The 24,048-nt window shown below is 42.5% G+C and overlaps 3 protein-coding genes across 9 annotated transcripts; 2 read left to right on the forward strand and 1 right to left on the reverse strand.

The window, feature by feature from the left end:
• Nucleotides 1-122: 122 nt before the first annotated feature.
• On the forward strand, nt 123-7,912 carry cax1 (cation/H+ exchanger protein 1). 6 transcript variants are annotated; one of them, XM_068731387.1, is made up of 20 exons: nt 123-351; nt 1,477-1,653; nt 1,967-2,094; nt 2,284-2,392; nt 2,522-2,638; nt 2,732-2,793; nt 2,912-3,082; nt 3,182-3,361; nt 3,989-4,088; nt 4,342-4,483; nt 4,626-4,809; nt 4,925-5,024; nt 5,124-5,242; nt 5,473-5,510; nt 5,700-5,953; nt 6,245-6,381; nt 6,644-6,738; nt 7,031-7,109; nt 7,188-7,296; nt 7,516-7,912. In XM_068731387.1, exons 1-20 carry the CDS (start codon nt 279-281, stop codon nt 7,587-7,589), a joined length of 2,448 nt encoding a protein of 815 aa, XP_068587488.1. In that variant the 5' UTR covers nt 123-278; the 3' UTR covers nt 7,590-7,912. The 6 variants fall into 6 exon arrangements, with proteins under 6 accessions (XP_068587488.1, XP_068587489.1, XP_068587490.1 ...); XM_068731388.1 differs by having other exon boundaries at nt 6,248-6,381; XM_068731389.1 differs by having other exon boundaries at nt 5,700-5,872.
• A 766-nt stretch (nt 7,913-8,678) lies between these two features.
• Nucleotides 8,679-14,737, reverse strand: klhdc10 (kelch domain containing 10). Of its 2 annotated transcripts, none has more exons than XM_068731351.1 (9): nt 14,536-14,737; nt 11,749-11,970; nt 11,507-11,661; nt 11,243-11,391; nt 10,944-11,028; nt 10,736-10,802; nt 10,607-10,654; nt 10,300-10,439; nt 8,679-10,186 (listed from the first exon to the last, which is right to left on the reverse strand). In XM_068731351.1, exons 1-9 carry the CDS (start codon nt 14,609-14,611, stop codon nt 9,977-9,979), a joined length of 1,152 nt encoding a protein of 383 aa, XP_068587452.1. In that variant the 5' UTR covers nt 14,612-14,737; the 3' UTR covers nt 8,679-9,976. The 2 variants fall into 2 exon arrangements, with proteins under 2 accessions (XP_068587452.1, XP_068587451.1); XM_068731350.1 differs by having other exon boundaries at nt 14,521-14,737.
• A 1,963-nt stretch (nt 14,738-16,700) lies between these two features.
• On the forward strand, nt 16,701-21,565 carry zc3hc1 (zinc finger, C3HC-type containing 1). The gene is made up of 10 exons (XM_068731349.1): nt 16,701-16,837; nt 17,519-17,621; nt 17,851-18,001; nt 18,134-18,217; nt 18,335-18,462; nt 18,647-18,786; nt 18,943-19,204; nt 19,387-19,590; nt 20,253-20,465; nt 20,580-21,565. The coding sequence occupies exons 1-10, from the start codon at nt 16,704-16,706 to the stop codon at nt 20,652-20,654; spliced, it is 1,494 nt and encodes a 497-aa protein (XP_068587450.1). The 5' UTR covers nt 16,701-16,703; the 3' UTR covers nt 20,655-21,565.
• The last annotated feature ends 2,483 nt before the right edge of the window (nt 21,566-24,048 follow it).

A 24,048-nucleotide genomic window follows, 5' to 3' on the forward strand; every position in this document is an offset into this window, starting at 1 on the left:
GAAAGATAATAAACAAAGTAAACATCCAAATGTATCCACAGAGAGGAAGATAGAAAGAAAGCACATGGAGGAAGAGAAGAGGCCTTTAATAATGGACACGGGGTTAAATCAGATGTTGCAGTGTCTCCAGCTACTCCTTCCTTCACCCCGCCCCTCTCCGTGTCTCTGGTGTCGGTCCGCCGCCGTGAGGAACATGTAGTGACCGCACGGCAGACTTCATAAAGAAGGGGGAGCCCTCGACGCACCGATGATACAGGAGCGATACTCAGACAGACACAATGTCCCACAAGAAGTCTTCATTGATGCCAGCTGCAGTGGAGAACCTGCGGAGAAGATCCGCGGCGGATGCAGGTGAGACCAAACTACTTGTGCGTCTGAACGCTGCTTTCTCCACCTCCATTTCGACAACCCCCTCCTGCGTTTGTTCCTTTTAACGAGTCTAAAAACCCGGGCTGTCTTTACGTTATGTGTTTATTTCTTTGCTTCTTTTACATTTGACTTGTTTTGTCGCGAGCGCGTTCATCAGAGTCACCTGTGCTTCCACACGTTCCTCTGGTCTGAGCTCCACGTTGAGAGGACTTGCTGTTTGACTGTCAAACTCCACAGAAGTCGCTTTATTCCGAGAATAATTTAAGTCATTCTAAACTTCTACACGTTACTGGGGTTACTTTTGTTGCAGCCTACTACCTTTGTTATGTTCAGACAGGTTCAGGATTGTGTCTGAAATCAGAGGCATGTGTTCTTTCTATAATCTATTGCCTTGCAATGATCACAGCTGTTCAATGCAGTTTATTCATCTTGTTTACATCATGTTAGTTTGGTGGGTGGACAAAATGAAAAATAAGCAACCATTGATTGTTGCAAACTTGAATTCCTCAGCTTTGGCTGTTTAAATAAGTTGTCAACTCACTGTCAAAGTACTTTTAAAAAGGCAGCAGGCCAAAAGTAGATATCAGCTTTCTGCGGAGTTCAAATATTATTTATGAATGTGCGAGTCTGAAGCATCAGCTTTTAGTTGCTTCCAAAAATCTGTCCACACATTGGGAGTAGAACATTATAAGCGGATTGATTATTTACGGGACAAGCGTCATGCTTCTATTTTTAATTTCAAAGCATAGCATAGTCAACTGAGTTCTTGTATGTGTTGCAATGCATTTATAATGTGATCAGTCTTGGCAGACAGCAGTCAACAGAGTGGGGGAAGAGGGGGACACTCTGCATGACTCTCAGGAGGTTTCTGTTAGTCACACACATTTCCATGGCTGGAAGGCGTTGTTGGTGCTGGACGTCAATCACACTCTACACCTCTAATTCAATGACACCCCTCAGTGAGGTGACTTTGTGTGTAGATTTCAAAGCACCACCTCCTGTCTCGATTCAGCATTGTTGCACTGATGAATTTGCAAAAAAATATTTCGAGAGGTTGCTTGATGTGCTGTCTTTTTTAAATCCCCCCCCTGATGTTTCCTTATCCAGAGAACTCTGGAGGTCCTGAACAGCATCATCGGTTTCCACGGCGACAGGGCCAAACTGATTTGCCCTGTGTTGGCCCCCAGCATCCGGAGCTAGGCGCAGCCGAGACGCCCTCCCCAGATGCTTCTGCCCACCAATTCTGCCACTACACACCGAAATGTTTCCTCACCGTCCACAGAGGTGAGTGTCCCAGTTTTCTTAAAAAATATGAAAAACGAGCACAGTTGAATAGGAAACCTCTCTAGCAGATGTCCGAATTTGGATTTAAAACTCTAACTGGCTGATTTACAGCCAGACTAAATGCATTGGCTAAAAATCAACAGTAGCTAAGTTTCTGTAAGAATCTGTAGACATTGACATTGGAGATGTTTAAATATAGACAGGAGAAATGAGTGAGTGCAGGGATCTCTGCTTTATTTTAGGGATTATCATGTGGGCTATTTTCCCATTTTGCCATGTGCAAGAGTTTTCTCACAGCTGTGCTCTGCCACAGGAGGACTCGGTACCTCCCAATCTACTCCGTCTCGCTATGGAGAGGAGGTTTGGGATGAGGGCACCACAAAGACTACAATCAGAGCTGACAATGAGGTGGAGGCACACAGGGAGGCCAACAACTACAAGGTGGGACACGACTGGGCTAAGGCGACACTTTGCACCTAATCACTCAGTATCCTTTGCAGGGGGTATCTGCATGGCTGAAGGGGAAAATGTGGAGTTGAACTGAATTATGTGTTAACAATACCAGACTGTTTTTACATTCCTTGTTTTGTGTGACATACGTTTAATCCAAAATCATGCTTTTTTCTTCAGTTTGGCTTCAGAAAGTGGAAGGGCAATGTAACTGAGAAGCCCATTGAAGACCGATCAGACATCATCAAAGAGCTCCACTCTGATCTTAGCATTGTTAAGCCTCAAGAAGGTCTTTTTTTCATGTTCTATCTTTGCAGATTCATTCTGTTTTAACAGGACCTACATACTCATACGGACGGATACAGAGTTGTTACGGGGAAAGCAATAACCTGCGTTTGTGATCTCTCCTCTCCTCCAGGCTCAGTGGCCACCTTTGGGAACATACTTTATGTCATTTTATTTGGATGGTGGATATCTTTAATCTACCTCCTCATTTGTCCTGTCATGTTTCTAACAATCGTTGGCGCCCCTTATGGTACGTATCCTAAAAACCAGCTGCATCACTCCTCTGTAGTGTCCTCTGAAATCTGGAACATCGTGACATTTCTTTTTTTGTTGTTCTTTCCAGGCAAACTTTGTTTAAAGATGGCATGGTACTTTATTTGGCCATTTGGGAAGTCGATAGAGAAGGTAATTTGCTTTATGGTATAATAATATTCCACTATTTAAGTGTCACAAAAGAAGCTGAGATGTGCTATTTACATGTTACCAACAAGTGATGTCCTGTTGACGTCTCTGCCCTTTTCAGGCTGGTGATGTAGTTAAGAGATCTACGGCAAAGCCTCCAAAGTTTGAAGTCATTCCTGAAGACAGTGAAGACGGGAGGGAAAAGGACTCTGCGCCCCTTCTGATGTCTTCCCCAATCCCTGTTATGATCCCTGTCCCAGAACCACCAGCTAGAAAAACTTCAAGGCACTGGGTAAGAAAGTCAGAATCTTAACCACTTGGTGCATCGAAGCTTTATTAATATTTCTACGTATTATGTCTGATTTTAATTGTTCTTTGTCCCTCTCTGCAGTGTCGCATCATCGTTTGGCTGTTGCTGGGCTACCCTGTCCTGGCTGTGGTCCACTCCATGGCCTGTTTGCTCTCCTGGCTGCCGGTCTTCACTATACCTGTAGCCAAGATGAACGCTCGCGCACTGACCATCGTCCTGCTCATGGAACCGGAGGACATTCAGATTCACAGACTGGAAAAGGTAGTGAGTGGTTAGTGAATAATAATGCAAGATGGCAGCTGCTCTACTTTGCTTAATCTGAACTAAGGTGCTGGAAGTATGGAAAAAGTCAAAACTGATTAAATATATCTCTTTTGGTGAGACATCAAGGCAAGGAATGTGTGCAATATTTTCCTTCCTTTGCAGCATGGGTCATGCTTGTCAAAACATGAACTGCAAGGTTTTTATTAGCCTTATTAGCTATGGCAACATCTAACTGAAGTGCTCCCCATGCAACTACTGTGTCAGTTCAACCAAATCACAAAGAACATAGCTCCACCAAGTGGTATGTCACATGTACTGTACATCGCATCATTTACAAATGTTTAGAGATATATGCCTCTAACACTGTGGACAGTTGTCACTGGGAGTTGACTTCAATAGATATATCTCTATATGAAAATTGACGTTGATACATTATCCAAAGTAACCAGGATGTTGTTCATGGGCAGACATGTTGCTGATACCACTAGAGGAGAGCAGAGAAAGGTTTTTTTCTTCTTTGGATTTGTGGAAACTGGCCCTTCAAACCCTCACCCGTTAATTGACTATTTACATCTAGTGAATGGATTTGTAACTTAGGTGAGTGTCTTATATTCTCTTTTGCAGACATTTGGGTGTGAGACCAGAGTCATCTTGTGCTGTTATCATGCTTTCAATGCGTATTACTACAAATACACTGTCCAAGGAATCAACATTTTCGCTCTCAGTATCCTTTTTGCGTTGTCGGTTCTAGCTCGATGAAAGTAAGAGGCTTGTAAAAAAAAATGTCATGAGGTTTAGCTGTGGTACCATAAGATTGCTTTTCAATGTACTCAACTTCTTTGTACTAACAAAATGTATTATGCTGGTGTTGTGTGTGTGTGTGTGCGCGCAGCCATTTGCACAGTTCTGCAGATGGATATGGTAAATGCAGTACTGCTGTCTTTCCATTTGTTCTCCTTAAGTCTATGTTCCTGCAGACCTGCTCCCCCTGGTATTTATCACTCTCATTATTGGCTATACTGACCATGAACACTATTTCTGCAGTGCAGAGACCAAGTTTGCCACAGCCATCACCTCCATCATTCCTCTATCCTACTATATCGGCATGGGTATTGCCAGGTAAGGTTGTTTTTTTATTTGTGGCCAGTAGATGCATGTGAATGAAAGGACAAAGCACATACTGGAGGTGTAATTTTAATCATAAATTATAATGCACTATACATAAAATGGTTGCTTTGTTGATAACCACATATTCCTTCAGCATTTCTGCACAGAGTAACTTCGCAGTGGGAGCAGTGGTGAATGCGACATTTGGTTCCATCTCGGAGATGACCTTCTACATCACAGCACTGCTGCAGGGACACAAAGCAGCCACCAAATGTTATGAGGAGATCGTTAAAGCAGCGCTCACTGGGACTTTGCTCGGGTGTATACTGTTTGTACCTGTGAGTGTCCAAGAAGGAAAGAATGAACACGTGTACATATCAGTTAACATGCAGCATTATGATCCTCTATGATTCTAAACCTCTTGCTGACTGTTTGTGTTTGTCAACCGCACAGGGTATCTGTATGATCATTGGGGGCATTAAGCACAGGGAGCAACGATTCAACAGTCGGTCAGCCGGAGTGAGCTCAGCTTTGCTCTTCATATCCGTTGGAGGTACGGATGGCAGCTGCACATGTAACTCGTTTTCATACAGTTTGTCCTCTACTAACGGATTCATAAAACCTGACCCTTATGTCGTAATATTGTTCCTAGGTGTGTTTGCTCCCACCATCTTCTCAAAGGCCTTCGGTAATCTGGTGTGTGAAAGCTGCACCAACCTCCCAGGCAATGGCAGTGTGCCCTTCGTCTGCAAAGATTGTCACTACGACACGGTGAGTTTGAAAACACTTTTTCATTCCAGTTTTATTCACTGTACCTGCGTTTGTAAATGACGAGGGGAGCAGCAGTGTGATTCGTGTTTGCAGTGCTTACATGACTTTTTTGTATCAACACATTCTCCACACTCCTATCATGAAGGTTAAATCTGTGTGGTTCCCCACACTTTGATTATATAAAAGGATATGATTTTTAATGTTCACCTTCGTTTTTTTGTGTTGAACAGAGTCAAGCTGTCCCACAATTGATCCTGTCCCATATTGAGTAAGTCCAGGTGCTACGTGCATGTTTACTTTTACTTTGTAGCATAATTACGTTTTCAGGTTGTTCGTCCGTCCCATTCTCGTGAACGCGATATCTCACTGCAACGTGACGCGAGGCAGTAATTGTAGTTTTAAGGTTATCAACTCAGTATTGTTTTAACTGGTTATTAAATACAAAAATGTTTTCCAGGCCCCTGGTGTACACAATTTCTGTGCTGCTGCCCGCTGCATACCTGATCGGCCTCATCTTCACACTGAAAACCCACTCCCACATCTATGATATCCATATCAGCAATGGTCAAGGGGGCCATGCGCATGGTGGTCAGTACGCCCATGAGGGTACCGATATCTACCACCCCACTGGTGAGGTCACCACTGGCCATCACCTTGTAGCCAACTCGTGTATTAATGCCAGCATTGTTTCCACCAGCCACGTTGCAACAGGTGTGTCTGTGGTGTGCACGTTTAATCTTTTGGGTGAAGGAGCATGAAATGGCAAAGCACTGTTGCCTGCTGTATTTGTGCATGTAAGGAAAGCCTTTCCCTTGCAGTGAGGTAAAGTTGTGCCTGTGCATGACAAACCCTTAAGCATGTGAGGGTGAAGAACCTAGACATGGGAGAATGTTCAAACTTTGAACTCGATTGGATGGATGTGAAAGGGGAGGAAAAACCTTGTGCAACAGTGAAGTAATTCAGAAATGTTCAAATTCGGTAAGCTTATGTGTATTCAACCAGCAGGTCATCATGTAGTCCATTGGTCCAGGTGGAGGGCTCTTGGAGTGCTGATTGCTGCCACAATATTGATGGCCTGCTGCGCTGACCTCAGCACTCAGAACATAGAGCCCATCCTGACCCATTCCTACGTCTCCCAGGTATTAAAATGCTGTATTCTTTAAAGAGGAAGGCACACCGTTGCTTAGATTCAGAGTTTAATTGGTTCTTTGTCATAGAAGAAAATGCAAACCTTCAATTCAAGTTGAAGTTCAAAAGCTAGAATACCTTTTTGATAATCCAAATCTAAGAAATGTAGTTTTTACGGAGCCTCGGTGTTAACGGATGTGTGTAGACTTAAGGACAAAGAATTGTGTCCCTCAGTGTGTGTCTTTGTACTTGATGCTGCCCCACCTTTTGTAGTACTTCATCGGTGTCACAGTGTTGGCCATGGTGCCAGAGCTTCCTGAGATTGTCAATGGGATCCAATTTGCACTGCAAAACAACATCAGCCTGAGGTACGAGTACACTGTGCTGTTGAAGTATCATTTTTATTTATCGCCTGAATTCTTCCCTTTTCATAAAGACCATACTTGAGCAGTGATAGATCTGGCAAAACAAAATATATAATTTATGCATACTAATAGTTTGATGTCTAATTTGTTATTTTACTGATTTATGAATATAGATTTTCACATTGTTTAAACAGCATCACACTTTTTGCACATTCTTTTTCCATAACTTGAAACCAATGTTGTCGATTGAGCAAAAGAGCGTTATAAACTTTTCAACTTTTTTTTTGGGCTACAGCCTTGAAGTGGGCAGTTGCATTGCTGTACAGGTCTGCATGATTCAGATCCCACTTCTCATACTCTTCAATGCCTTCTATGTAAGTTCAATTAAAACTTGTAATATTAGATTTCCTAACAAAATGCAGTTGTTTCAAGCCTGACTTTTTCCTCCCCAGGATGTTGGATTCGTGCTCGTGTTCAGTGATATTCATCTGTGGGCCAGCATCTTCAGTGTCATTCTGGTCAATTACATCTTCATGGATGGAAAATGTGACTACTTTCAGGGTAAGTCAGGACGCAGATTTCTCCACATTAGATATGGACATCATACATTTAAAGAGACCAAGAGAGAATATAAGATGTGTTAGCAAGGTAGTCTTATCTAACTTCTAAACCATGCAGTAATGAGTGAGCAGGTAAGAGGAAGCGTGCCTGCGGTCTGGTTTTTAGTAAAGTTTAATCTTGAATTAATATGTAGATTATAATCAACTGTTTCGTTTGCAGGCACTGCTCTAGTGGTGGTCTACCTCATCCTTTTGGCCCTTTACTTCTTTGCTCCTCCTCCGCGCTCTTGTTGAGAACAATCCTAAGGCTCCAAACATGTTAAGCCACTACAGAAATACACGTACTTCATCTGCAGGTGCTGTGGATTCAGTGGCACAAAACATGGAATGGGATTTGGATTGAGTTTTGAAAGTTGACAGAAGAGTTGTAAGCGTACAGCTGTCTGCTTCTTGTCAACATGTGATACTTGAGTGGTGTTTTGCAGGCTTGAACACATTCCCACTTCTGGCTGTTGTAAAAGTATGTAACAATTTGTTTGCTCTTGCATTTAAATGTAAATTGGTGGTATTCATTTTTGGTTCTGATATATTGTAATAAGTGGCTCATACAGGACATAATAAATGCATTAATTTACAAAACTTCTGTGAAATAAGATCACTCTTTCAACCAGGGATTCATTACCTACATAGTTTTATTAACATTACTCCAACACAACATTCACACAAGCCTACTGTACAACATTGTAGTGGTCATCTTTAAAACTATGTCCCATAGTAAAAGTTTGATTATGTTCATTTTAAAAGCAGGAAATGACATCATGCACAAAGTAGTTTATGTTGAACATAAATAAAGGGGCAATGTAAAGAAGTGCAGGCAGATCAAAGCATAGGGCAACACCCCTTGCTGGGTCTTACCTAATCACTCATTCATTAGAATCACTTTATGCAAGTTTCAATTATTTGGCATCTGTTTAATGAATTGCACATTGGAACTGTATATGTTTGAACTAGTGCTTTTAGGACTAACACCCAAAAGGCCCAATATGCTGTGTCCTGTCCTTAAGTCTACTGTCTGGCCTTTAACAGACAATACATCTCTGCATCCTTGAAACAGCATATCAAAGTTATTTATGACACAAATCTTTAGTGATTATATGTAACGGCTTGGTCAAAATAGCTAAAATGTTCACATAATTAAAAACACTTAACATAAACCCTTATGTCTTGATTTGCGAAGATGTTATATTGCCTATTGACGAAACGTCCGCCTCATTTAAAGTTTGAAAAAGGCACTGCAGTAAAAAGAATTGTTGGTATTATCCTGCTACTAAAGCAACTCCCTGTGCCAAACATCGTGTCATCAACAGAAAGGGAGTAAATGTCTTAACAGAATGAAGTCTTTATTCGAATAAAAGCATTTAGATTTAGTTTTAAAGAGCACCAGATTCACAGTGATGTGTTGCATGGTTTGGTGTACAAATGAGACCTGAAAGCAAATGGCATGATAATGAAACAATTTTGAAAATTTTTTGCAGACTGTTTTCCAGACTAGGCTGTAACATAATGGAAAATGGAAAATACAGGAAATACAAGTGCTCAGACACATCCAGCATTGAACCTTTCCTCCGTACACTAATTAAGAGCATCCAGTGTTTCTGCATGTTTTAGCCAATTTACCACAAACAAATAACTCATGACCAATTTCAAGGCATACAATACTTGAACTGAAACCTCAATGTTTTTCCTTCCCTCAAGGCAGACACTGGTTTTTATAGTATGACAACTTAAAAAGATTTACGATTGGTAATCCCTCAAAGTGAATATCATGTCTGCGTTAATTTATGCCAAACTTCTGCGATGTAACATAACTTCAACAATAAAAACACAAGAATCAGTGCGATTGACTGTCACGATGTACAACAAGTCTCAAATTTCTGGAAGGTCGCAAAATCATTATAAAAAAACTAAAAACGGCATGTCAGCAGAAAGTGAAAGTATAAATGAGATTTGGATTAAATTGGCTATAATGTGCAAAAACACTGGTATGATCCTTTAGCAAAACTATTGTCTTTCATGTTTTAGAATTAAGATAGATTGATTATAAGATCTATTTTAAAAAAAGAAAGTAAATGTCCACAAATATGCAAGACAAAGTGTGCAAACAGCAATTGGATGATGAGAAAAACTGTGGGGGGGGGGGGCGGTGTCCTTAAAATAAATACACATGCATTCTTCCTTTGCACAGATTTTTTTTAAAGTACTAGAGAAGGCAGATTTTTTATTTATTTTTTTTTAACATGGGAGAGACGATCCTTGAAAATATGACATGGCAAAATAAAGTATTTCCAGCTGTCACAGTTTGGAGGATAAGAAGGGGGAAGTCCTGTTTAGCTTGACACAAAGGCATCATGTAAGGGGCAGCGTTGAGTAAAATCCATAAAACATTCCATATTTAATTAATTTATCTTCACTGAAACAGCAAAACAAAAAACAAAACAAAAAATCAAGGAACAAAAAAGGCATCCCATTGTTTTTGGTTTTAAGGCGGGGCTACGTTAGGCAGGGGAGGGAGAATGCGTTTTCCAGAGAATTTTGCAATTAATTGAATTCTGTGCTCCGTCGGACCTCAACTCCTCCCAGTCCGTCCCATCCATTCACTTGTCCGGCCTCCACTGTGCTGCCTATTTCAAGCGTTCAATGAGTTCCTGTGTGAGGCCCAGGTTGAGCAGCTGCATGGTGGGGAGTGAAGTCAGGTGGGGAAAGGCCTTGAGGAGCTTCTCCCAGCATAGCTCCAGCAGGCTGGGCCCAGCCAGCCAGATCTTAAACAGAGAGCCAGTTCTCTTGTTCTCATGGATGTTCACTACGCCACCATGGATGTACATACAGCCAGCCTTAGGACAGAGTGATGGAAAGAAGATGTAAATATTATATTCAGTGTAACATTCAACTACCTGAGGTTCTAACTCAGTTGACAAGTGATTAGAGACGGTAGCGTTGTACTAACTGGGGTGACAGCAGCACAGTGGAAGTAGGCCGGCTCAGGCATCACTGCTGGTAATTTACTCCACTGGAAAGTCTGCAGGTTGATCTTCCACAGATCAGCTAATATCAATTCCCCGTTGTAGCCTCCACAGATAAATACATCTGCATCAGGAAAATGAACGGTCAGATAGTGCTCACGTAGTTGTGCATGTGTTAACTGGCAGGATGTATGAGGATGTGATATCAGGAGCACCAGTTTATCTATGAGGCACAATTACAGAAGTAGGTCTGGTGATATTGGTTGCACAGCATGATTGAAAATGTCTCACCATTTCGTATTTGTACACAGCTATGACATCTCCGAGGAGCAGGGTACCCTGTCAAAAGAACACTCATTTTAGAAGGCTGTGAAAGAGAACAAAACAGGCTTAGTTAAAAGAGAGGTGCAGAATACAGACCTATTTTATCATGAGGTTTAGTTGCAATCTCCTCCCAGGAATTGGTCTCCAGATTGTAAGCATGTATCTATTAAAAAAAACAACACAAAATGTACTGTTAGTCTAGCAGCGATTAAGATTGAAAGTGTAGCATAAACTGTAGCATGTTGAATTTGAAATTCTGTCTGGCACACAGTCTTTGGTGAGTATACACTTAGTGGTGTAGTACCTTGTCCAGAGGGTAAGATGTCCAGGACGTTCCTCCTCCCAGAATGTAGATCCTCTGTCCGTCATGTGCTATTTCATGTCTGTACCTGTCACACACACACACACACACACACACACACACACACACACACACACACACACACACACACACACACACACACACACACACACACACACACACACACACACACACACACACACACACACACACACACACACACACCAAGGAATTTTACTTTGCTGAAAAGATCCTCAGCCGGGTTTGATCCTGTAGCACATTCAGGCGACATGAAGGCGTACCGTTCCTCAGGCAGGTCGTCCGGAGGGTTGTTGGGCTTGAGGTGAATCCACTCCCTGGTGGTCAGGTCCAGCCTGTGCAGGTCTGTGCTGTAGATGTAACCCGTCGTCCCTCCAAACACGTACAGGAAGCCATTAATAATAACCATAGCCTGAGGAACAAAGTGTCAGTCTGGTTGTGGATATACAAAACTCTGTCTCAATACTTCAAAACCCTTCATTGAATTTGACCCAGTGAGCAATCAAAGGAGTGATTTATGAGGTCACCTGTCCATAGATTCTGTTGGGCTTCTTCCCTCGACAGTTGAGCAGAGACCATCGCTTGTACTTCACGTTACACACATGTACGTCATTGCCGTTATTCTCACCAAAGGGAATCCCGGTGCCACCGAACACCAGGAGGTTGTTGCCGTGCAAAACGGCTATGGAAACAAAGCAACGCCAAACTCAATATACAAACATTTTTTTTCGAGTATCGAAATGTTCAAAACTATTAAATAATGTTTTACCTGACATAGACGCCAGCTCTGTGGGCATATAGCCCTCTGTTCGAATTTGCTGCCAGCAGCCGGTGGCAAAGTGGTACCTCCAAAGTTCCCTAAACAGTGGATAGTCTTCATTCTCTGAGCCTCCTGACTCATCGTAGTCAGGGTTGTACCCTCCAAACACATACAGGTTAGTGTTGTCCGCAACACAGCGATGCCCACTGCGGGCAGGGGGCATACGATGACCTGGAGAGGGAGGAACAAAGCTTCATAGGATGAGGAGGGGAGGGGCGTACTAACAGGGATACTAGACAAGAGGCGCAACGTTGTGAACTCATGATGAGGCATTTATCGGTCTTCCTTGTCACAGAAGGCTGAGGGCCCTCCCAGCAGAAAGCAGGATAACGCCACGCTGCACACAGGCAGTCACAGGGTCAAAACTTGAACATGCCCTGAAGACAGATTTATTCCTTTGTGCATTGCGTTCACACCCAGTTGAATCTCAACTTAAATACATCTGCTTGGAGATAATAAGCTATAAAAACCTTAAACGATACTTAAGCGATCGGCGCGTCCTCCTCATTACTTTACACGGTGTATGTAGTGCAGTCCAAATTAAAACAGCACTCTACCACTAAAGCTGACAGACAAATCTATTCATATACAGTGCTGTATTTAAAACACATAATCAGACATTCACCACATCATCTGCCAGGCCGACATGTTTTACCTCATAAGGAAAGCTTTGCAAATAGCAGAGAATAAAACATTACCACGATACTAAGATGTTTGGCCTGAGGGAGAAGCAGTTCTCTATAAACAGGCGCGCGATGACAGAATGCAGCGCACATTAATCCAAATAGAATAATGTACCTTTGTTTAATGTACTAAGAATAGAACTGAGGCCTACATAGAACTCAGAACAGTGATGTTTCTGCCAACCAATGCATTATTAATGATCACATTTGTAGAAGAATGTCCTGGGCCCCCTTCTCTTCTCGCTCTACACAACATCTCTGGGTTCTGATATTCGCTCGCATGACTTCTCCTACCATTGTTATGCCGATGACACCCAGCTGGTCTTGTCATTTCCCCCCGGTGACACCCAAGTGGAGACGCGCATCGCTGCGTGTTTGGCTGACATCTCAAAGTGGATGACAACACACCACCTCAAGCTCAACCTGGACAAAACTGAGCTACTGTTCCTCCCGGGGAAGGGTTGCCCGCACCGGGACCTGTCCATCACCATTGATGATACCGTGGTGACGCCGACTCAGACTGCGAGGAACTTGGGTGTGACCCTGGATGACCAACTGTCATTCTCAGCAAACATTTCATCCGTTACACGCTCCTGAAAACATAGTTATAATACCACTCTGATAAGCTTTAGAAAGATGGCACCATCACGTGGAAAGGGAACATGATCAGGGACGTCAGGACAGCAGAGTCGCTGCCCATCTTTCGGCGCAGGCTGAAAACCCACCTCTTCAGGAAGTGCTACCCTGAGCCTTCCACTTAGCACTTATTGTATTCATACTAGCTTGTTGCACTTATTGTTTTTGTATTACTTATAGCACTAACTGTTTTTCTTTATTTCTGCACTGTACTTTGGCTCTGAGTTATGCTCTGCTTCATGCTCTTAGATGCTTGTTTGGAAAAGGAAATGTACTTATGACTTCTGGTGACTAGTAGTTCTTTTGATTACCAATGTTGAATGCACTTATTGTAAGTCGCTTTGGATAAAAGTGTCTGCTAAATGACTGTAATGTAATGTAGAGCGACGGCATGATTGAACATCCGCACTGATACAAATCTAATGCCAGTAACCCAACTCACCTAATTGTCTCACACCTAAATCAAATATTTCAGAATGGTAACAGCCAAAGCCAGGATTTACTGGCAGATGCTTTTGTCAAGAACACTAAATAGTGCATTCAAACTCATTAGGAAGAAGAGCTATATTTGATCAAACTTGGGAGGCATAACCCTCCCAAATAAACAGCTAAAAGTGTGTTCAGAAAGCTACGCGTGACCACATGCTCACAGGGAGTGTCACGTTCACTTCTGACATGTGGGACAATGGTGTCTTTGGTGACTATCAGTCATCAAGGCGGTTGAATACGTTTTGCAGCGCGTCAATACCAGTCAGAGGAACCTGAGTTGGACTGTGGGACTGTGACTGGCCTTGCCAGCTGCAGTCTATATATGTGGTACACAACAACAACAACAACAACAACACATAAGAAAGAAAACAGAACCAGGATCTGTACCTCAACATAACTCTAATACTAACAGCCAAATGGAAAATGTTAGGAACCAAAGACTCTCTTTCTCCACACGTGACAGATCATCTCAATCATGTAACGTTATGTCCATTGAGTGCTATATAGATGATTATCAATACTTGGTCCCCAGCCCTGGATCTCCTGGGAACACTGCAGGTCTATTAAACCTAATCGATGATCGTGCGTCAGGCCATATAACTATAACTAAGTTATCTGTGCAGCTGAAAGACGGGTTTTTACAACAAGGTGAACGACTATGATTAAGCTACCATTTCCATTCCTTTTGTAACACGTAATAGATGGTGGCTGTAAAGCTAATCAAAAATAAACAGGCATACTAGCTACATGTTGCTAGCTTGAGCGTTAAGCTTAGCATGTGTGAGCAGTAGCGGTTACGGGACACGTTCATATTCTTAACACGCAGCTGATCTCAGTCACACCGTGTTTATTTGACAGGCAGAAGACGGCAACGTTAAGTTAAAAACCTATCGTTAGCATGCTGTCGACCGACCTGCTAACGTCTCACCGTGCGGCGGCCTGTGTGTCAGTTTCTGGAATCTGTTCAGCTGGTCTGGACTGCGAGCAGCTTCAGTGTCCGACATCGTTCCCCTGTTACACTCCAGCCCTGGAGGACGTCACATCGGATAAAAACAACATCTGCTAAAGTGCTGATAAAACATTATAAACCACTCCACATCTCAGTCAGTATGAAGCCATTCACAAATGTCCCCCCCACCCCCCCCCCCCCACCCCGCGGCCGTGAGACACTTGACCAATCAGGAGGCTTGTTATAAGGAAGTTGCGTCATTAGAGATGGGCGGGACTGCGCGTGACGGCGTCCAAAACAACAACATTTTTTTGGGATGTTATTCATGTGGTTAAATAGAAAGTCCAAGTTTCACACTATGAACTACGAACACTTGTAATATTAACACAGGACATATTCATTTAATCTTAGAAGGTAAACTTATCTTCGTGTCATCAAACCACCAAATTCCCAGAAATATTACCAACAACATGACCTCAGTATCCTCACTGGCAGCCACGGCCCTGAACAATATCAGAAAGAAACTCATTTTAGAATGCGCTAGCCCTATTGAAAAGGAATTGTAAAAAAGTGGGCAGCTGGATGGTTTCTCAGCCATGTAAATAAGAAATGTGCATTATTATTGTTTTTGGCAGTTATGTCGTACAAGGACTGCCTTGCAGTTCTAAATCATAAATGCAAAATCTTACTTTACAGATGTCACTTTTTTGACACTAACTTTTTTTTTACCTCCATTATGCGTTTTTCTTACCAGCAACTACGTTTAACTTAATAGCAGCGATGGCATCAATAGCATCTGTAATTTTAGGACTGAAATTATCACAAACTCATTGACTGACCCACAAGGGTGCAGGGGTTGGAAAAGAAAGCTTGAATGAATAATTGACTGGTGTTTTCAGTGACATACCATTTACTGAGTCTAACTTTGAAAACGTGCATGCACAGTGATCTCAAAGAAAAAAGAGGGAAAGAGCAACATCAGTCACCTCAACCTCAGCAATGTTAAGATCTTTGGAGATGATTAAGTCCAGAGGGAGCCCCTTACTGTGTGTGGGCTCAAACAGTCTGTCGTCATCCAGAATACAACAAAGTTCCTTTGTGCTGCTGTCCCGGGGGTTGTCAACATGAAAGTTAAAATCACCAAAAATAACACTCAAAGTCAATGCAGATGATAGAAGTTCAGCAAAGTCATCAAAAATGTTCGCACTGAGTTTAGGTGGCATGTAGAAGCCTACAGCTCAACTGACAAGTGACAGATTAATAAGAAACTTATTTCCCATATAAGACACCTGCTTGCACTTAATAGAATTATTGCACAAAATGGCAACTCCTTTACTCTACTGAAGTGGGGAGGTGTTGACTCAATAAGAACTGCTACACTGTTGGTCTAACCAAGTTTCAGTTAAACATAAAATTAAGATTGTGTTCGATAATCAAATCATTATTTAGAAATGATTTGCCTGCCAAAGACCCAACACGTGTTTAGGTTAAAATTTGAATGTGTAATTTAAAGTTTTTTTGTGAAGTGATATCAAATTTGATAAATCTGCAGATTTAGTTGAGGGCACTTTGTCCAGAAGATGAGCCTGCTTCTGGGTCAATGGTGAGAACCGCTGTGAGGACCCTGTTCCCTGATCTCAGCTTGTTAGAAATGTTCCTAAGAGGGGAAGAAGACCTCAAACTTTCAGGGACCTTGCTGGCCTCATCAGTCGGACTTTTACTTGTGATGGAGTGTTTTTGGTGAACAGTACTACTGCTTTTACATAAAAGGTCCGATAATCAATCCCAGTGTCATAAGAGTGCTTTAAATTAAAGGAAGCCTTTTATCTCCTTGCTAGGAAATATATGTCAAAATGGATGAAAAAAAAGGATAACATCTTTTAAATCTGATCCTGCTTTGTAAAGTAATTAATTATGTCAAATGAAAAAAAAATATCCTTGTTGATAAATATTTATAAATTAAATTCTGATCGGTAACAACTACACAGTTCAAATGATGCCGTCATCATTTGAATTGCCGGCTCTTCTCAGTCAGAGCCGTTTATTTTGTGTGATCCCTTTAAACGGCTCTGGGTCTGTGGTGAGGGTCTTACAAGGCGGAACGTTCGGTTCCAGGTTGTGTTTTCCGGAGGACCACAGAGCCGATCATGGCGACTCTCGGCGGCAGTCGTGGGGATCGTCTCGGCAACACTAATCAACAAAAGTCTTCTTTTGCATCTCCAGAGAAAGTTCGCGAGCTCCTCAGTGCCGGAGTGTCGTCCACAGACATCGGATCCAACAGGTGCATTTTATTCAAACAATCGCGCGCTATTTGTTAGATTTTAAAGGGACCGGGGAACAAGTTGACATTAGCTAATTTGGTTAGCCACTTAGCCTGGACGCTCTGCTACTTTAGCCGCCTTCACTCAGCGTAATATGAAGAGGGGCAAGGCTCCACACATTTAGGAGCTTGTATGCCAAGAATGGGAGCTTGCACACCGTTGTTATTCGTGCTTGTAATTAGTCTATATACCGGGGAAATGTGTTATGGCAGCCATTGTGCTACTGCTCCCGTGCGCTGTTCCAGATAAGGGGGTGGGGACCGAAAGTTTTACTGGAACGTGGTACCCTCGTTAGTTTGCTGTTCACGTCTGGAGCGTTGTCCACTTGCTGCTCATTCACCAGGGCTAGTTTAAATGCATTTGGTTTGACTTCCTGCTGTGCGTTAATATAGCAAACAGGTCTGGGTAAGCAGCAAAGGAAAATTGTTTCATTCAGGTGAAATGTTGCGTAACTGCGTGTTACTGCCCCCCCCCCCCCATAAGCCTCCATGTCCAGCTGTGCAGGGTCATTGAGATAAATTAGGAATCTCACAATATACAGATGGAATAGATTTAATCAATTGTGCGTTTTTGTTATTAGTCAAATATGAAGCTTGCATATGGAAACTGAACATCTGTTTTTCTCTCCATGTGGATTTCAGTGGAAAAGGAAGTTTGAAAGTTCTGGAAGTAAAAAGCAAAACTCAAACATCTTGTGAGGCAACGAACAAAGACGCCTTTTTCTCAAGAGTGGAATCCTATTCAATATCCTTTTACTCATTTTGAGGCATCCATGTTTTTTTTTTAATATCTCACTATGTGATCACTAATGAAGACTGCACTTGTTAATCAATGATTCTGATGTTTTTTTGATATTTCACATGCAATGTAAATGATCCACGTGGGAAATGTGTAGGTATCTTATTTTATTCAGAGTCATAATGAATGTGACAATACTTTTTGTGTCTGAGTGAAATTCTCCTTAGCGTAGCACTGTTTGAAATGGGCAGGAAAGCCCCGCACACTGTCCCCTCTGATGTGTGCCCGATATGGCTGGATCAACATTGGCTGCGATATGCTCAAGTGCTCCAGCTGCCAGGTTTTCCTTTGTGCATCACTACAACCGACTTTAGACTTTGAAAAATGTGAGCCACGCTTAAATTTACAGAAAATGACAAGGGCACACACGCTTTGTTTTGGCACGGTTATGCTGATGATGATCCAAGTCTGCCAAGAAATGAAAAGGTCGGGCAACGTTTCTTCTTTTTATTCAATAGATGGATGCCGCATTGCGGAGATAACGAGGCAGCTTCAGACGCAGCATGAGAAGTTTTGCCCCTGGCCTGACTTTCCATGCCCAGGTAGGAACAAGAATTTCCTATTGCGTGTTTATACTAAAAATATTATGTCATGTCATTTAAAGCTGAATTTGCCCTGAGTTATCCACATGTTTATGGTGGATGTTGATGTAATTTCAGAGCGGTTCTGGCTGGTTCCGGCCTGTGAACCATCAGCACTGCTCACTGCCTTCTTAGAGCGCTTCCAGAGCACTTGTCTCCTTGTACAGCAGCTGCCTGCCATGAAGCCGGAGCAGCTGAAATCTATGGTGAGGCAGGAGAAGAGTCTTTAGAGGCATTATGAACACATTTTCTTTCAGAAATTGCTTTAGCCAGGAGATTATGGAAGGGACAGTCAGATTAATTGTAGAAAAACTTCATGTGTTCAACTATAAGAAAACATAACTTTTTCAGTTGTTCACATGTAAATGAATGTCCACTGTTTCTTTGCAGTCGTTGACTGAGGATGTTATCAGTGTTGTACTGCAGCTGATTGAGGACGAACAGAAAAGAAAAGGAGGTTCTCCATGTTCTGAATCTTTGGCTGTCCAGGTGGCTGCATGCATTGTTTCTCTCTGTGGCTGGGCTGCAAGGTGAGACGAGCCTCAATGATCCTCAATGATGCACTAGCTACATGGAAGGAAATACAATGAACGGCCATTTAGTTAACTGAAAGAAACATGGTACAAACTTTTTGCAGCACTTCCTCCCCAATTAAGATGTCGGAGCAATGAATTTCTCTTTCACAGCCCAACTCTACACACAATGAACCTGCCCATCCTCACTTGCTCGTACTGTATGCGCAAGGTGGGCTTGTGGAACTTCCACCAGATGGAGGGAACGAGAGGCGAGGGAGACTCCTCACCAAACACTATAGGCCCGCCTCCTCAAGCAACAGGTCCTGCCCCAGCAGAGGGCCTGGGGGACCAGCCTGCTTCTGCCTCACCCACCCCTGCTACAACTCCATGTCGCATGAAGCTGAGGAGCCAGGACTCCACTCGCTCTGACCAGGCAAGCTTTAAGCAAATGAAGGTCGAAATAAGCTTGGCTAATATGCACATATTCATTTTAAGCAGAATTACTTTACGTTTAACAATGGCAAGGGGAATGCACCGGGCTGCTTTTTTTTTTTTTTTAAACTTTACCATGCTGTGTTGTGTGTGTGTGTGTGTGTGTGTGTGTGTGTGTTACAGAGTGAGGGAACCTCCTCCCCCGTGTCTCTGCGTGCCCGAAGCAGAGACTCACCAAGCCCCAGTGAAGAGCTGCAAAGTCCTTCGCCCAGAGGCAAAAGGTCTGCAACTCGTGGTAGAGCACACGGGGACAACTCTGGATCCGATGGCACTGCCAGCCTGCATCCACCTCCTAAACGCCTGTGCCTCTCATCATTCGGCGGTCCTGTAAGAACTAACATTACTGCTGATTTCACACATTGTTTTTTGCAGTTCTAGGGCTGCACGTTTACTTTCATAACTTATTATAAAGTGCCACTTCATCATTAAGACCACTTTAAAGAGTATTATCACTATTCAAGATAGGGCTGCACAATTCATCATTCATCACATTTTACATGTTTACCTCTGTGCGATCTCATTCTTGCATGACAGATTTTTGCCACATTTACATTTGCAAAAAAATCCGTTACATGGAAGTCGGTGCTCCTAGTGTCTTTTATATGTACACAGGTAGAGGAGGCATACATTATCCCAGGGTAAAGATGAACATCAAAGGCACCTAGTTTGCAGGCAGTGATTTGTCAGTCCCAGCACAGGTTAACACTCTACATTTATGAAAACATTTGAAATGTCGTCACATCAACATAATCCCTGACGAGCTCTCAAAGGCACAATGAGATCACACATACTATATCTTTATCTAAACATTGTTACCCTTATAACCATGAGAGAAACATGACATGTTCTCACTTCATCCAGTATTTGACCCATTACCTAATTCAAGACAAGCTACTATAACCTACATCCTAGTCCTAGTTAAATTTGAAAGAGGGTTTTGCATTACTTACTTTGATTGTGTTATTACAAACTACTACCTACTTTTTCAGGATGGGCTCCTGCACAGGAATACATTTGACCCCCTCGCTCAGCACAGAGACTGGTGTCCCTGGATCTCTGTGGGGAAGGAGAATGTGGATCCAGGGGCGATCCCCTGTTTGGATGGAGTCTCGGCACTTCATCAGCAGGGCTGGAAGGCTGCTCTTGACCTCCTCGTGCCCATGAGGAAGAACTCCAGTACAGCAGGGGGTAGTCCAGGACAGGCGAGTCAACAATTTGTATTCTCACCCAAAAAAATCATGCTAATTTCACCACATAACTATGTCGCTCTAAATTAAATAATATGTGACATTTCTCTATGCTATCTTTCCTCCCAGGGCCCTCGTGACAAGTCTAAAAGGGTGTTTGCTATATTCCGTCAGTGGCAGGCATCCTCCTCTCCATCTCAGTAGACTGTTTCCATCCAAACAGCATCACAACACTGAATTGATGAACTGACCTGCCCTCTTTTTTGTGGTGCAGAGTCGGCCGTACCAGTGACGGGAATGTCATATCGAATAAATGTATGCCATTCAAAGTTGTGTTTACAGTCAAAGTGTCTCTGGAGGAAAAGAAAGTTGATTGTGTCTTTAGGCAAATGAATGAGTGTCTTCTCTGTGAACAGTGAAATATGTGAAGGATGCCCGTGTGGCTTTAAAACCTTTGAATTGGGATGTGCAGATATTGGGGCCTCTATAGGCCTTGTATCATGTGTATGCATAAGAAGTCATCAAGTAATAGGACACATCTCAACGTATAGATTGGCCACAAACAAGGCATCTACTATCTTTAACCTCCCGTGAAGTCTGCTTCAGCAGGACGTCATGACATTGTGATAGTCTGGATTTCTGTAGAATACAGGAGGCAAGAAATCCCTTATCGTGAGAACGGGCCAAATGGCTTGACACTGGAAAGGCAATGTTTACCTTCAATGTATTTAGAGTCAATAGAGGGAGTGATTAATGTTTAACCTCAGATGAGCATAAGAAACTGTGAGGAATCATTTTTGTGTACCATTGTGCGTGAAAAAGGTAATGTGGATATGAGTTCTCTTTTGAATAGAACAATCCCTTTTCAAGTACTGAAATGTTATTTTCTTTTACAATACAATAAATCTTTATTGTCCACCAGGCTCAGTCCTGATTACTGCAGGCAAGTAGAACTATGTGCCATGAACTTCAAACCTGTTTTTAATTGGATTACGGATTCCTTCACTTAATTTTTTGCCTTTGTGTGCATCTCTTAATGCAGTCCTTTCTATCTTGCATGTGCTTTTATCTTCTTGGAGTTTCCTAGAAGCGTTTAATAAAATGCTCTTCTGAAAGTTTGTTTCAATTTGATTTTTGGTCCACTGACGTTTCAACTTAAGAAAAGATTAATTCGAATTTAATAAAATGATTGTATTGTGAATAAAAGGCAAATGTATACAGTAAGATATGGCTATCTTACATATTTTAGTACCTGTTTTTGCAGCTTGCACAGCGAATGACTTCAGAAAGGTTCTGAATTGCAAAACCCTGGAAAATGTCTAAACCTTAAGTCTACCTCTATGTCTTGATGATTCTATATCATTTCTACATCAAAATAACATTATATTGAAGATACGGAACAAAAAGTGTTCTATATAAAACTACAAAGATGGCCATTTATGTTGACGTTTGGTCGCAGGTATATGACGTGATACCGCGGAGGGATCCTTACTTGTCAGGACCATGGTCAGAACGCTAAGAGGCAGTGAACAGCGCAGGTCTAGCGTTAGCTCAGCGACTCATTAGGACAGAGAGACGTTGAACCGTGAAGACGTTTCGCTGTGGACATTTCTGAAAACAAATGTTAACTTTCGGATAGTACCGTTTGCTAGACTGTCTAGCGTTTCGTGGGCTAGCTTTCAGTTTACTTAGTGGTGCTCTGCGGGTGGAAATAGGAAAAATGTCGTCTCCAAGTCCGGGTAAAAGGCGAATGGATACCGATGTGGTGAAACTGTATCCTTTCTGAACATAATCAACAGTCGCTCGTCCGCTGTCTTGTCAGCGAATGTTATGTCCTGATGTATGTGGAAATGTGATGTGAGCAAAACCGATTTGTTGACGCTGCTTGTGTCTTCTTGGTGACCCACAGCAGCAGGCTTTCATTGTGAATGACTGGTGTTTTGTGTAAACAACATTTTGCTAGCAAAGCCAAGTGTTAGCTATTTCTGTACCGCGAACCTCTCGTCGCTTATCGGGACAGCTGTGCTAGCTAATCACATCGGTCTCATCAGCCTTTTTGCATTTCCAACTCTGTCTATTTGTAACGTTAGCTGTTTAGTTAGCTGTCTATATTTGTAAATTACAGCACCAGACGATAACGATACTCTTCTTTTCCAGGAATGTCTCTAATATTGTTGCACCACTAATAGACCTGGCAGACTGTAAAAACACCTTTTGTGAAAATGTGGGTTCTTTGTCCAGCCTGTTGTTGTCAGGGGAGTTAAGTTAAACTGCCCCTTTACACGTTGACACACGAGCTTGTTTACATAACGTAAGGCTAACGTCAACTAGAAATGCTGCTGTCTTTTGTTACACTCTCGTAAAAAGCGTCGCTGTTATTGCAGCATTCTGGGTCTTATTAGCTTTGCTTTGTCACCCTACGAAGGGTTTTCCAATTGTGTTATTGCATCTGCCACTTGAATTTTTTTACCTTGTAACGCTGCCGAACTGGCTGGCTAGTCTGCTGGTTAATTTCAACATCAAAATGGCCACCTGATCTGTGTGTGTGTGTGTGTGTGTGTGTGTGTGTGTGTGTGTGTGTGTGTGTGTGTGTGTGTGTGTGTGTGTGTGTGTGTGTGTGTGTGTGTGTGTGTGTGTGTGTGTGTGTCTCACTGTACTTCTGTCTGCAGGCGTATGGAAGGCTAACTTGTGGTTGTAATGTGTGCTAGAACATATTGGAATCGGAATGAATGTGGCAGCTGTTTTGTTCAGTGGTGCAGTTGGTGTCCTGAGCCTGCAGTCGTGTTTCGTCGTGGAATTCTTGAACTTTAAGTGTGTTGTTTTCCCCAAGTCGTTGTCACCATGTTTACTTTTTTCCTTCTGATGTATAACTGTTCAACTTCACTCAGGGCTGATAGAGGGAGCTCTACAATTTAACCATTCAAGTCCACAAAATCTCCCAGAATATCATTATGAAAAAAAAGTAGTTTTTGTTTTTGTCCCAGCACAGTGGAAACCAGCTTAATGATTGGGTAGCCTGTTACTAGCCGGAAACCACAAGAGGGAGGGACTTATAACAGCTGATGGGATGGCTGTGCAGTTTAGTCAAAAATGGGACTAGAACTGGGCTGGTCATAACGACCCACAAAACAAGGGTGAGTTGTCCCAACGGGGTCAACATCGTAGTTAAAAAGGAAAGGTTTGAACATCTTGGTTGTTTCATCCTTTTTTCAACTTTATCACGTTTTTAATTAAATCAAAAAAATACTGTATTATGAGTTTTGTCTGCTTATATATACAACACACACGCACGCACGCACGCACACACACACACAGGATTACATATCTGCAGATGTGTCTCATACCATCAGTGGCCTACACATGAACTAGGAGGCTGCGACTTTTTTTTAAAGCTACATTTGTCTTGTTATTTTGCCTGTTACCTAAGGCATTTTATCACGTTTGCTAGCTAGTAACAGTACTTGTTGGAGCAAGCTTACGCCCCCCCCCTCCACTAATGTGTAGGCAGCCATGACAGAGTGGTAAAGCAGGCAGACCAAGAGTTTTTAAGGATTGCGGCACACACACAGACGAGCAGCCTTGCAGTAGTAGTTGTGTC

Source organism: Cebidichthys violaceus, unplaced genomic scaffold (genome assembly GCF_023349555.1).
Source record: "Cebidichthys violaceus isolate CVI_PGR_0920_01 unplaced genomic scaffold, fCebVio1.0.p SCAF_51, whole genome shotgun sequence".
Taxonomy (NCBI): Eukaryota; Metazoa; Chordata; class Actinopteri; order Perciformes; family Stichaeidae; genus Cebidichthys; species Cebidichthys violaceus.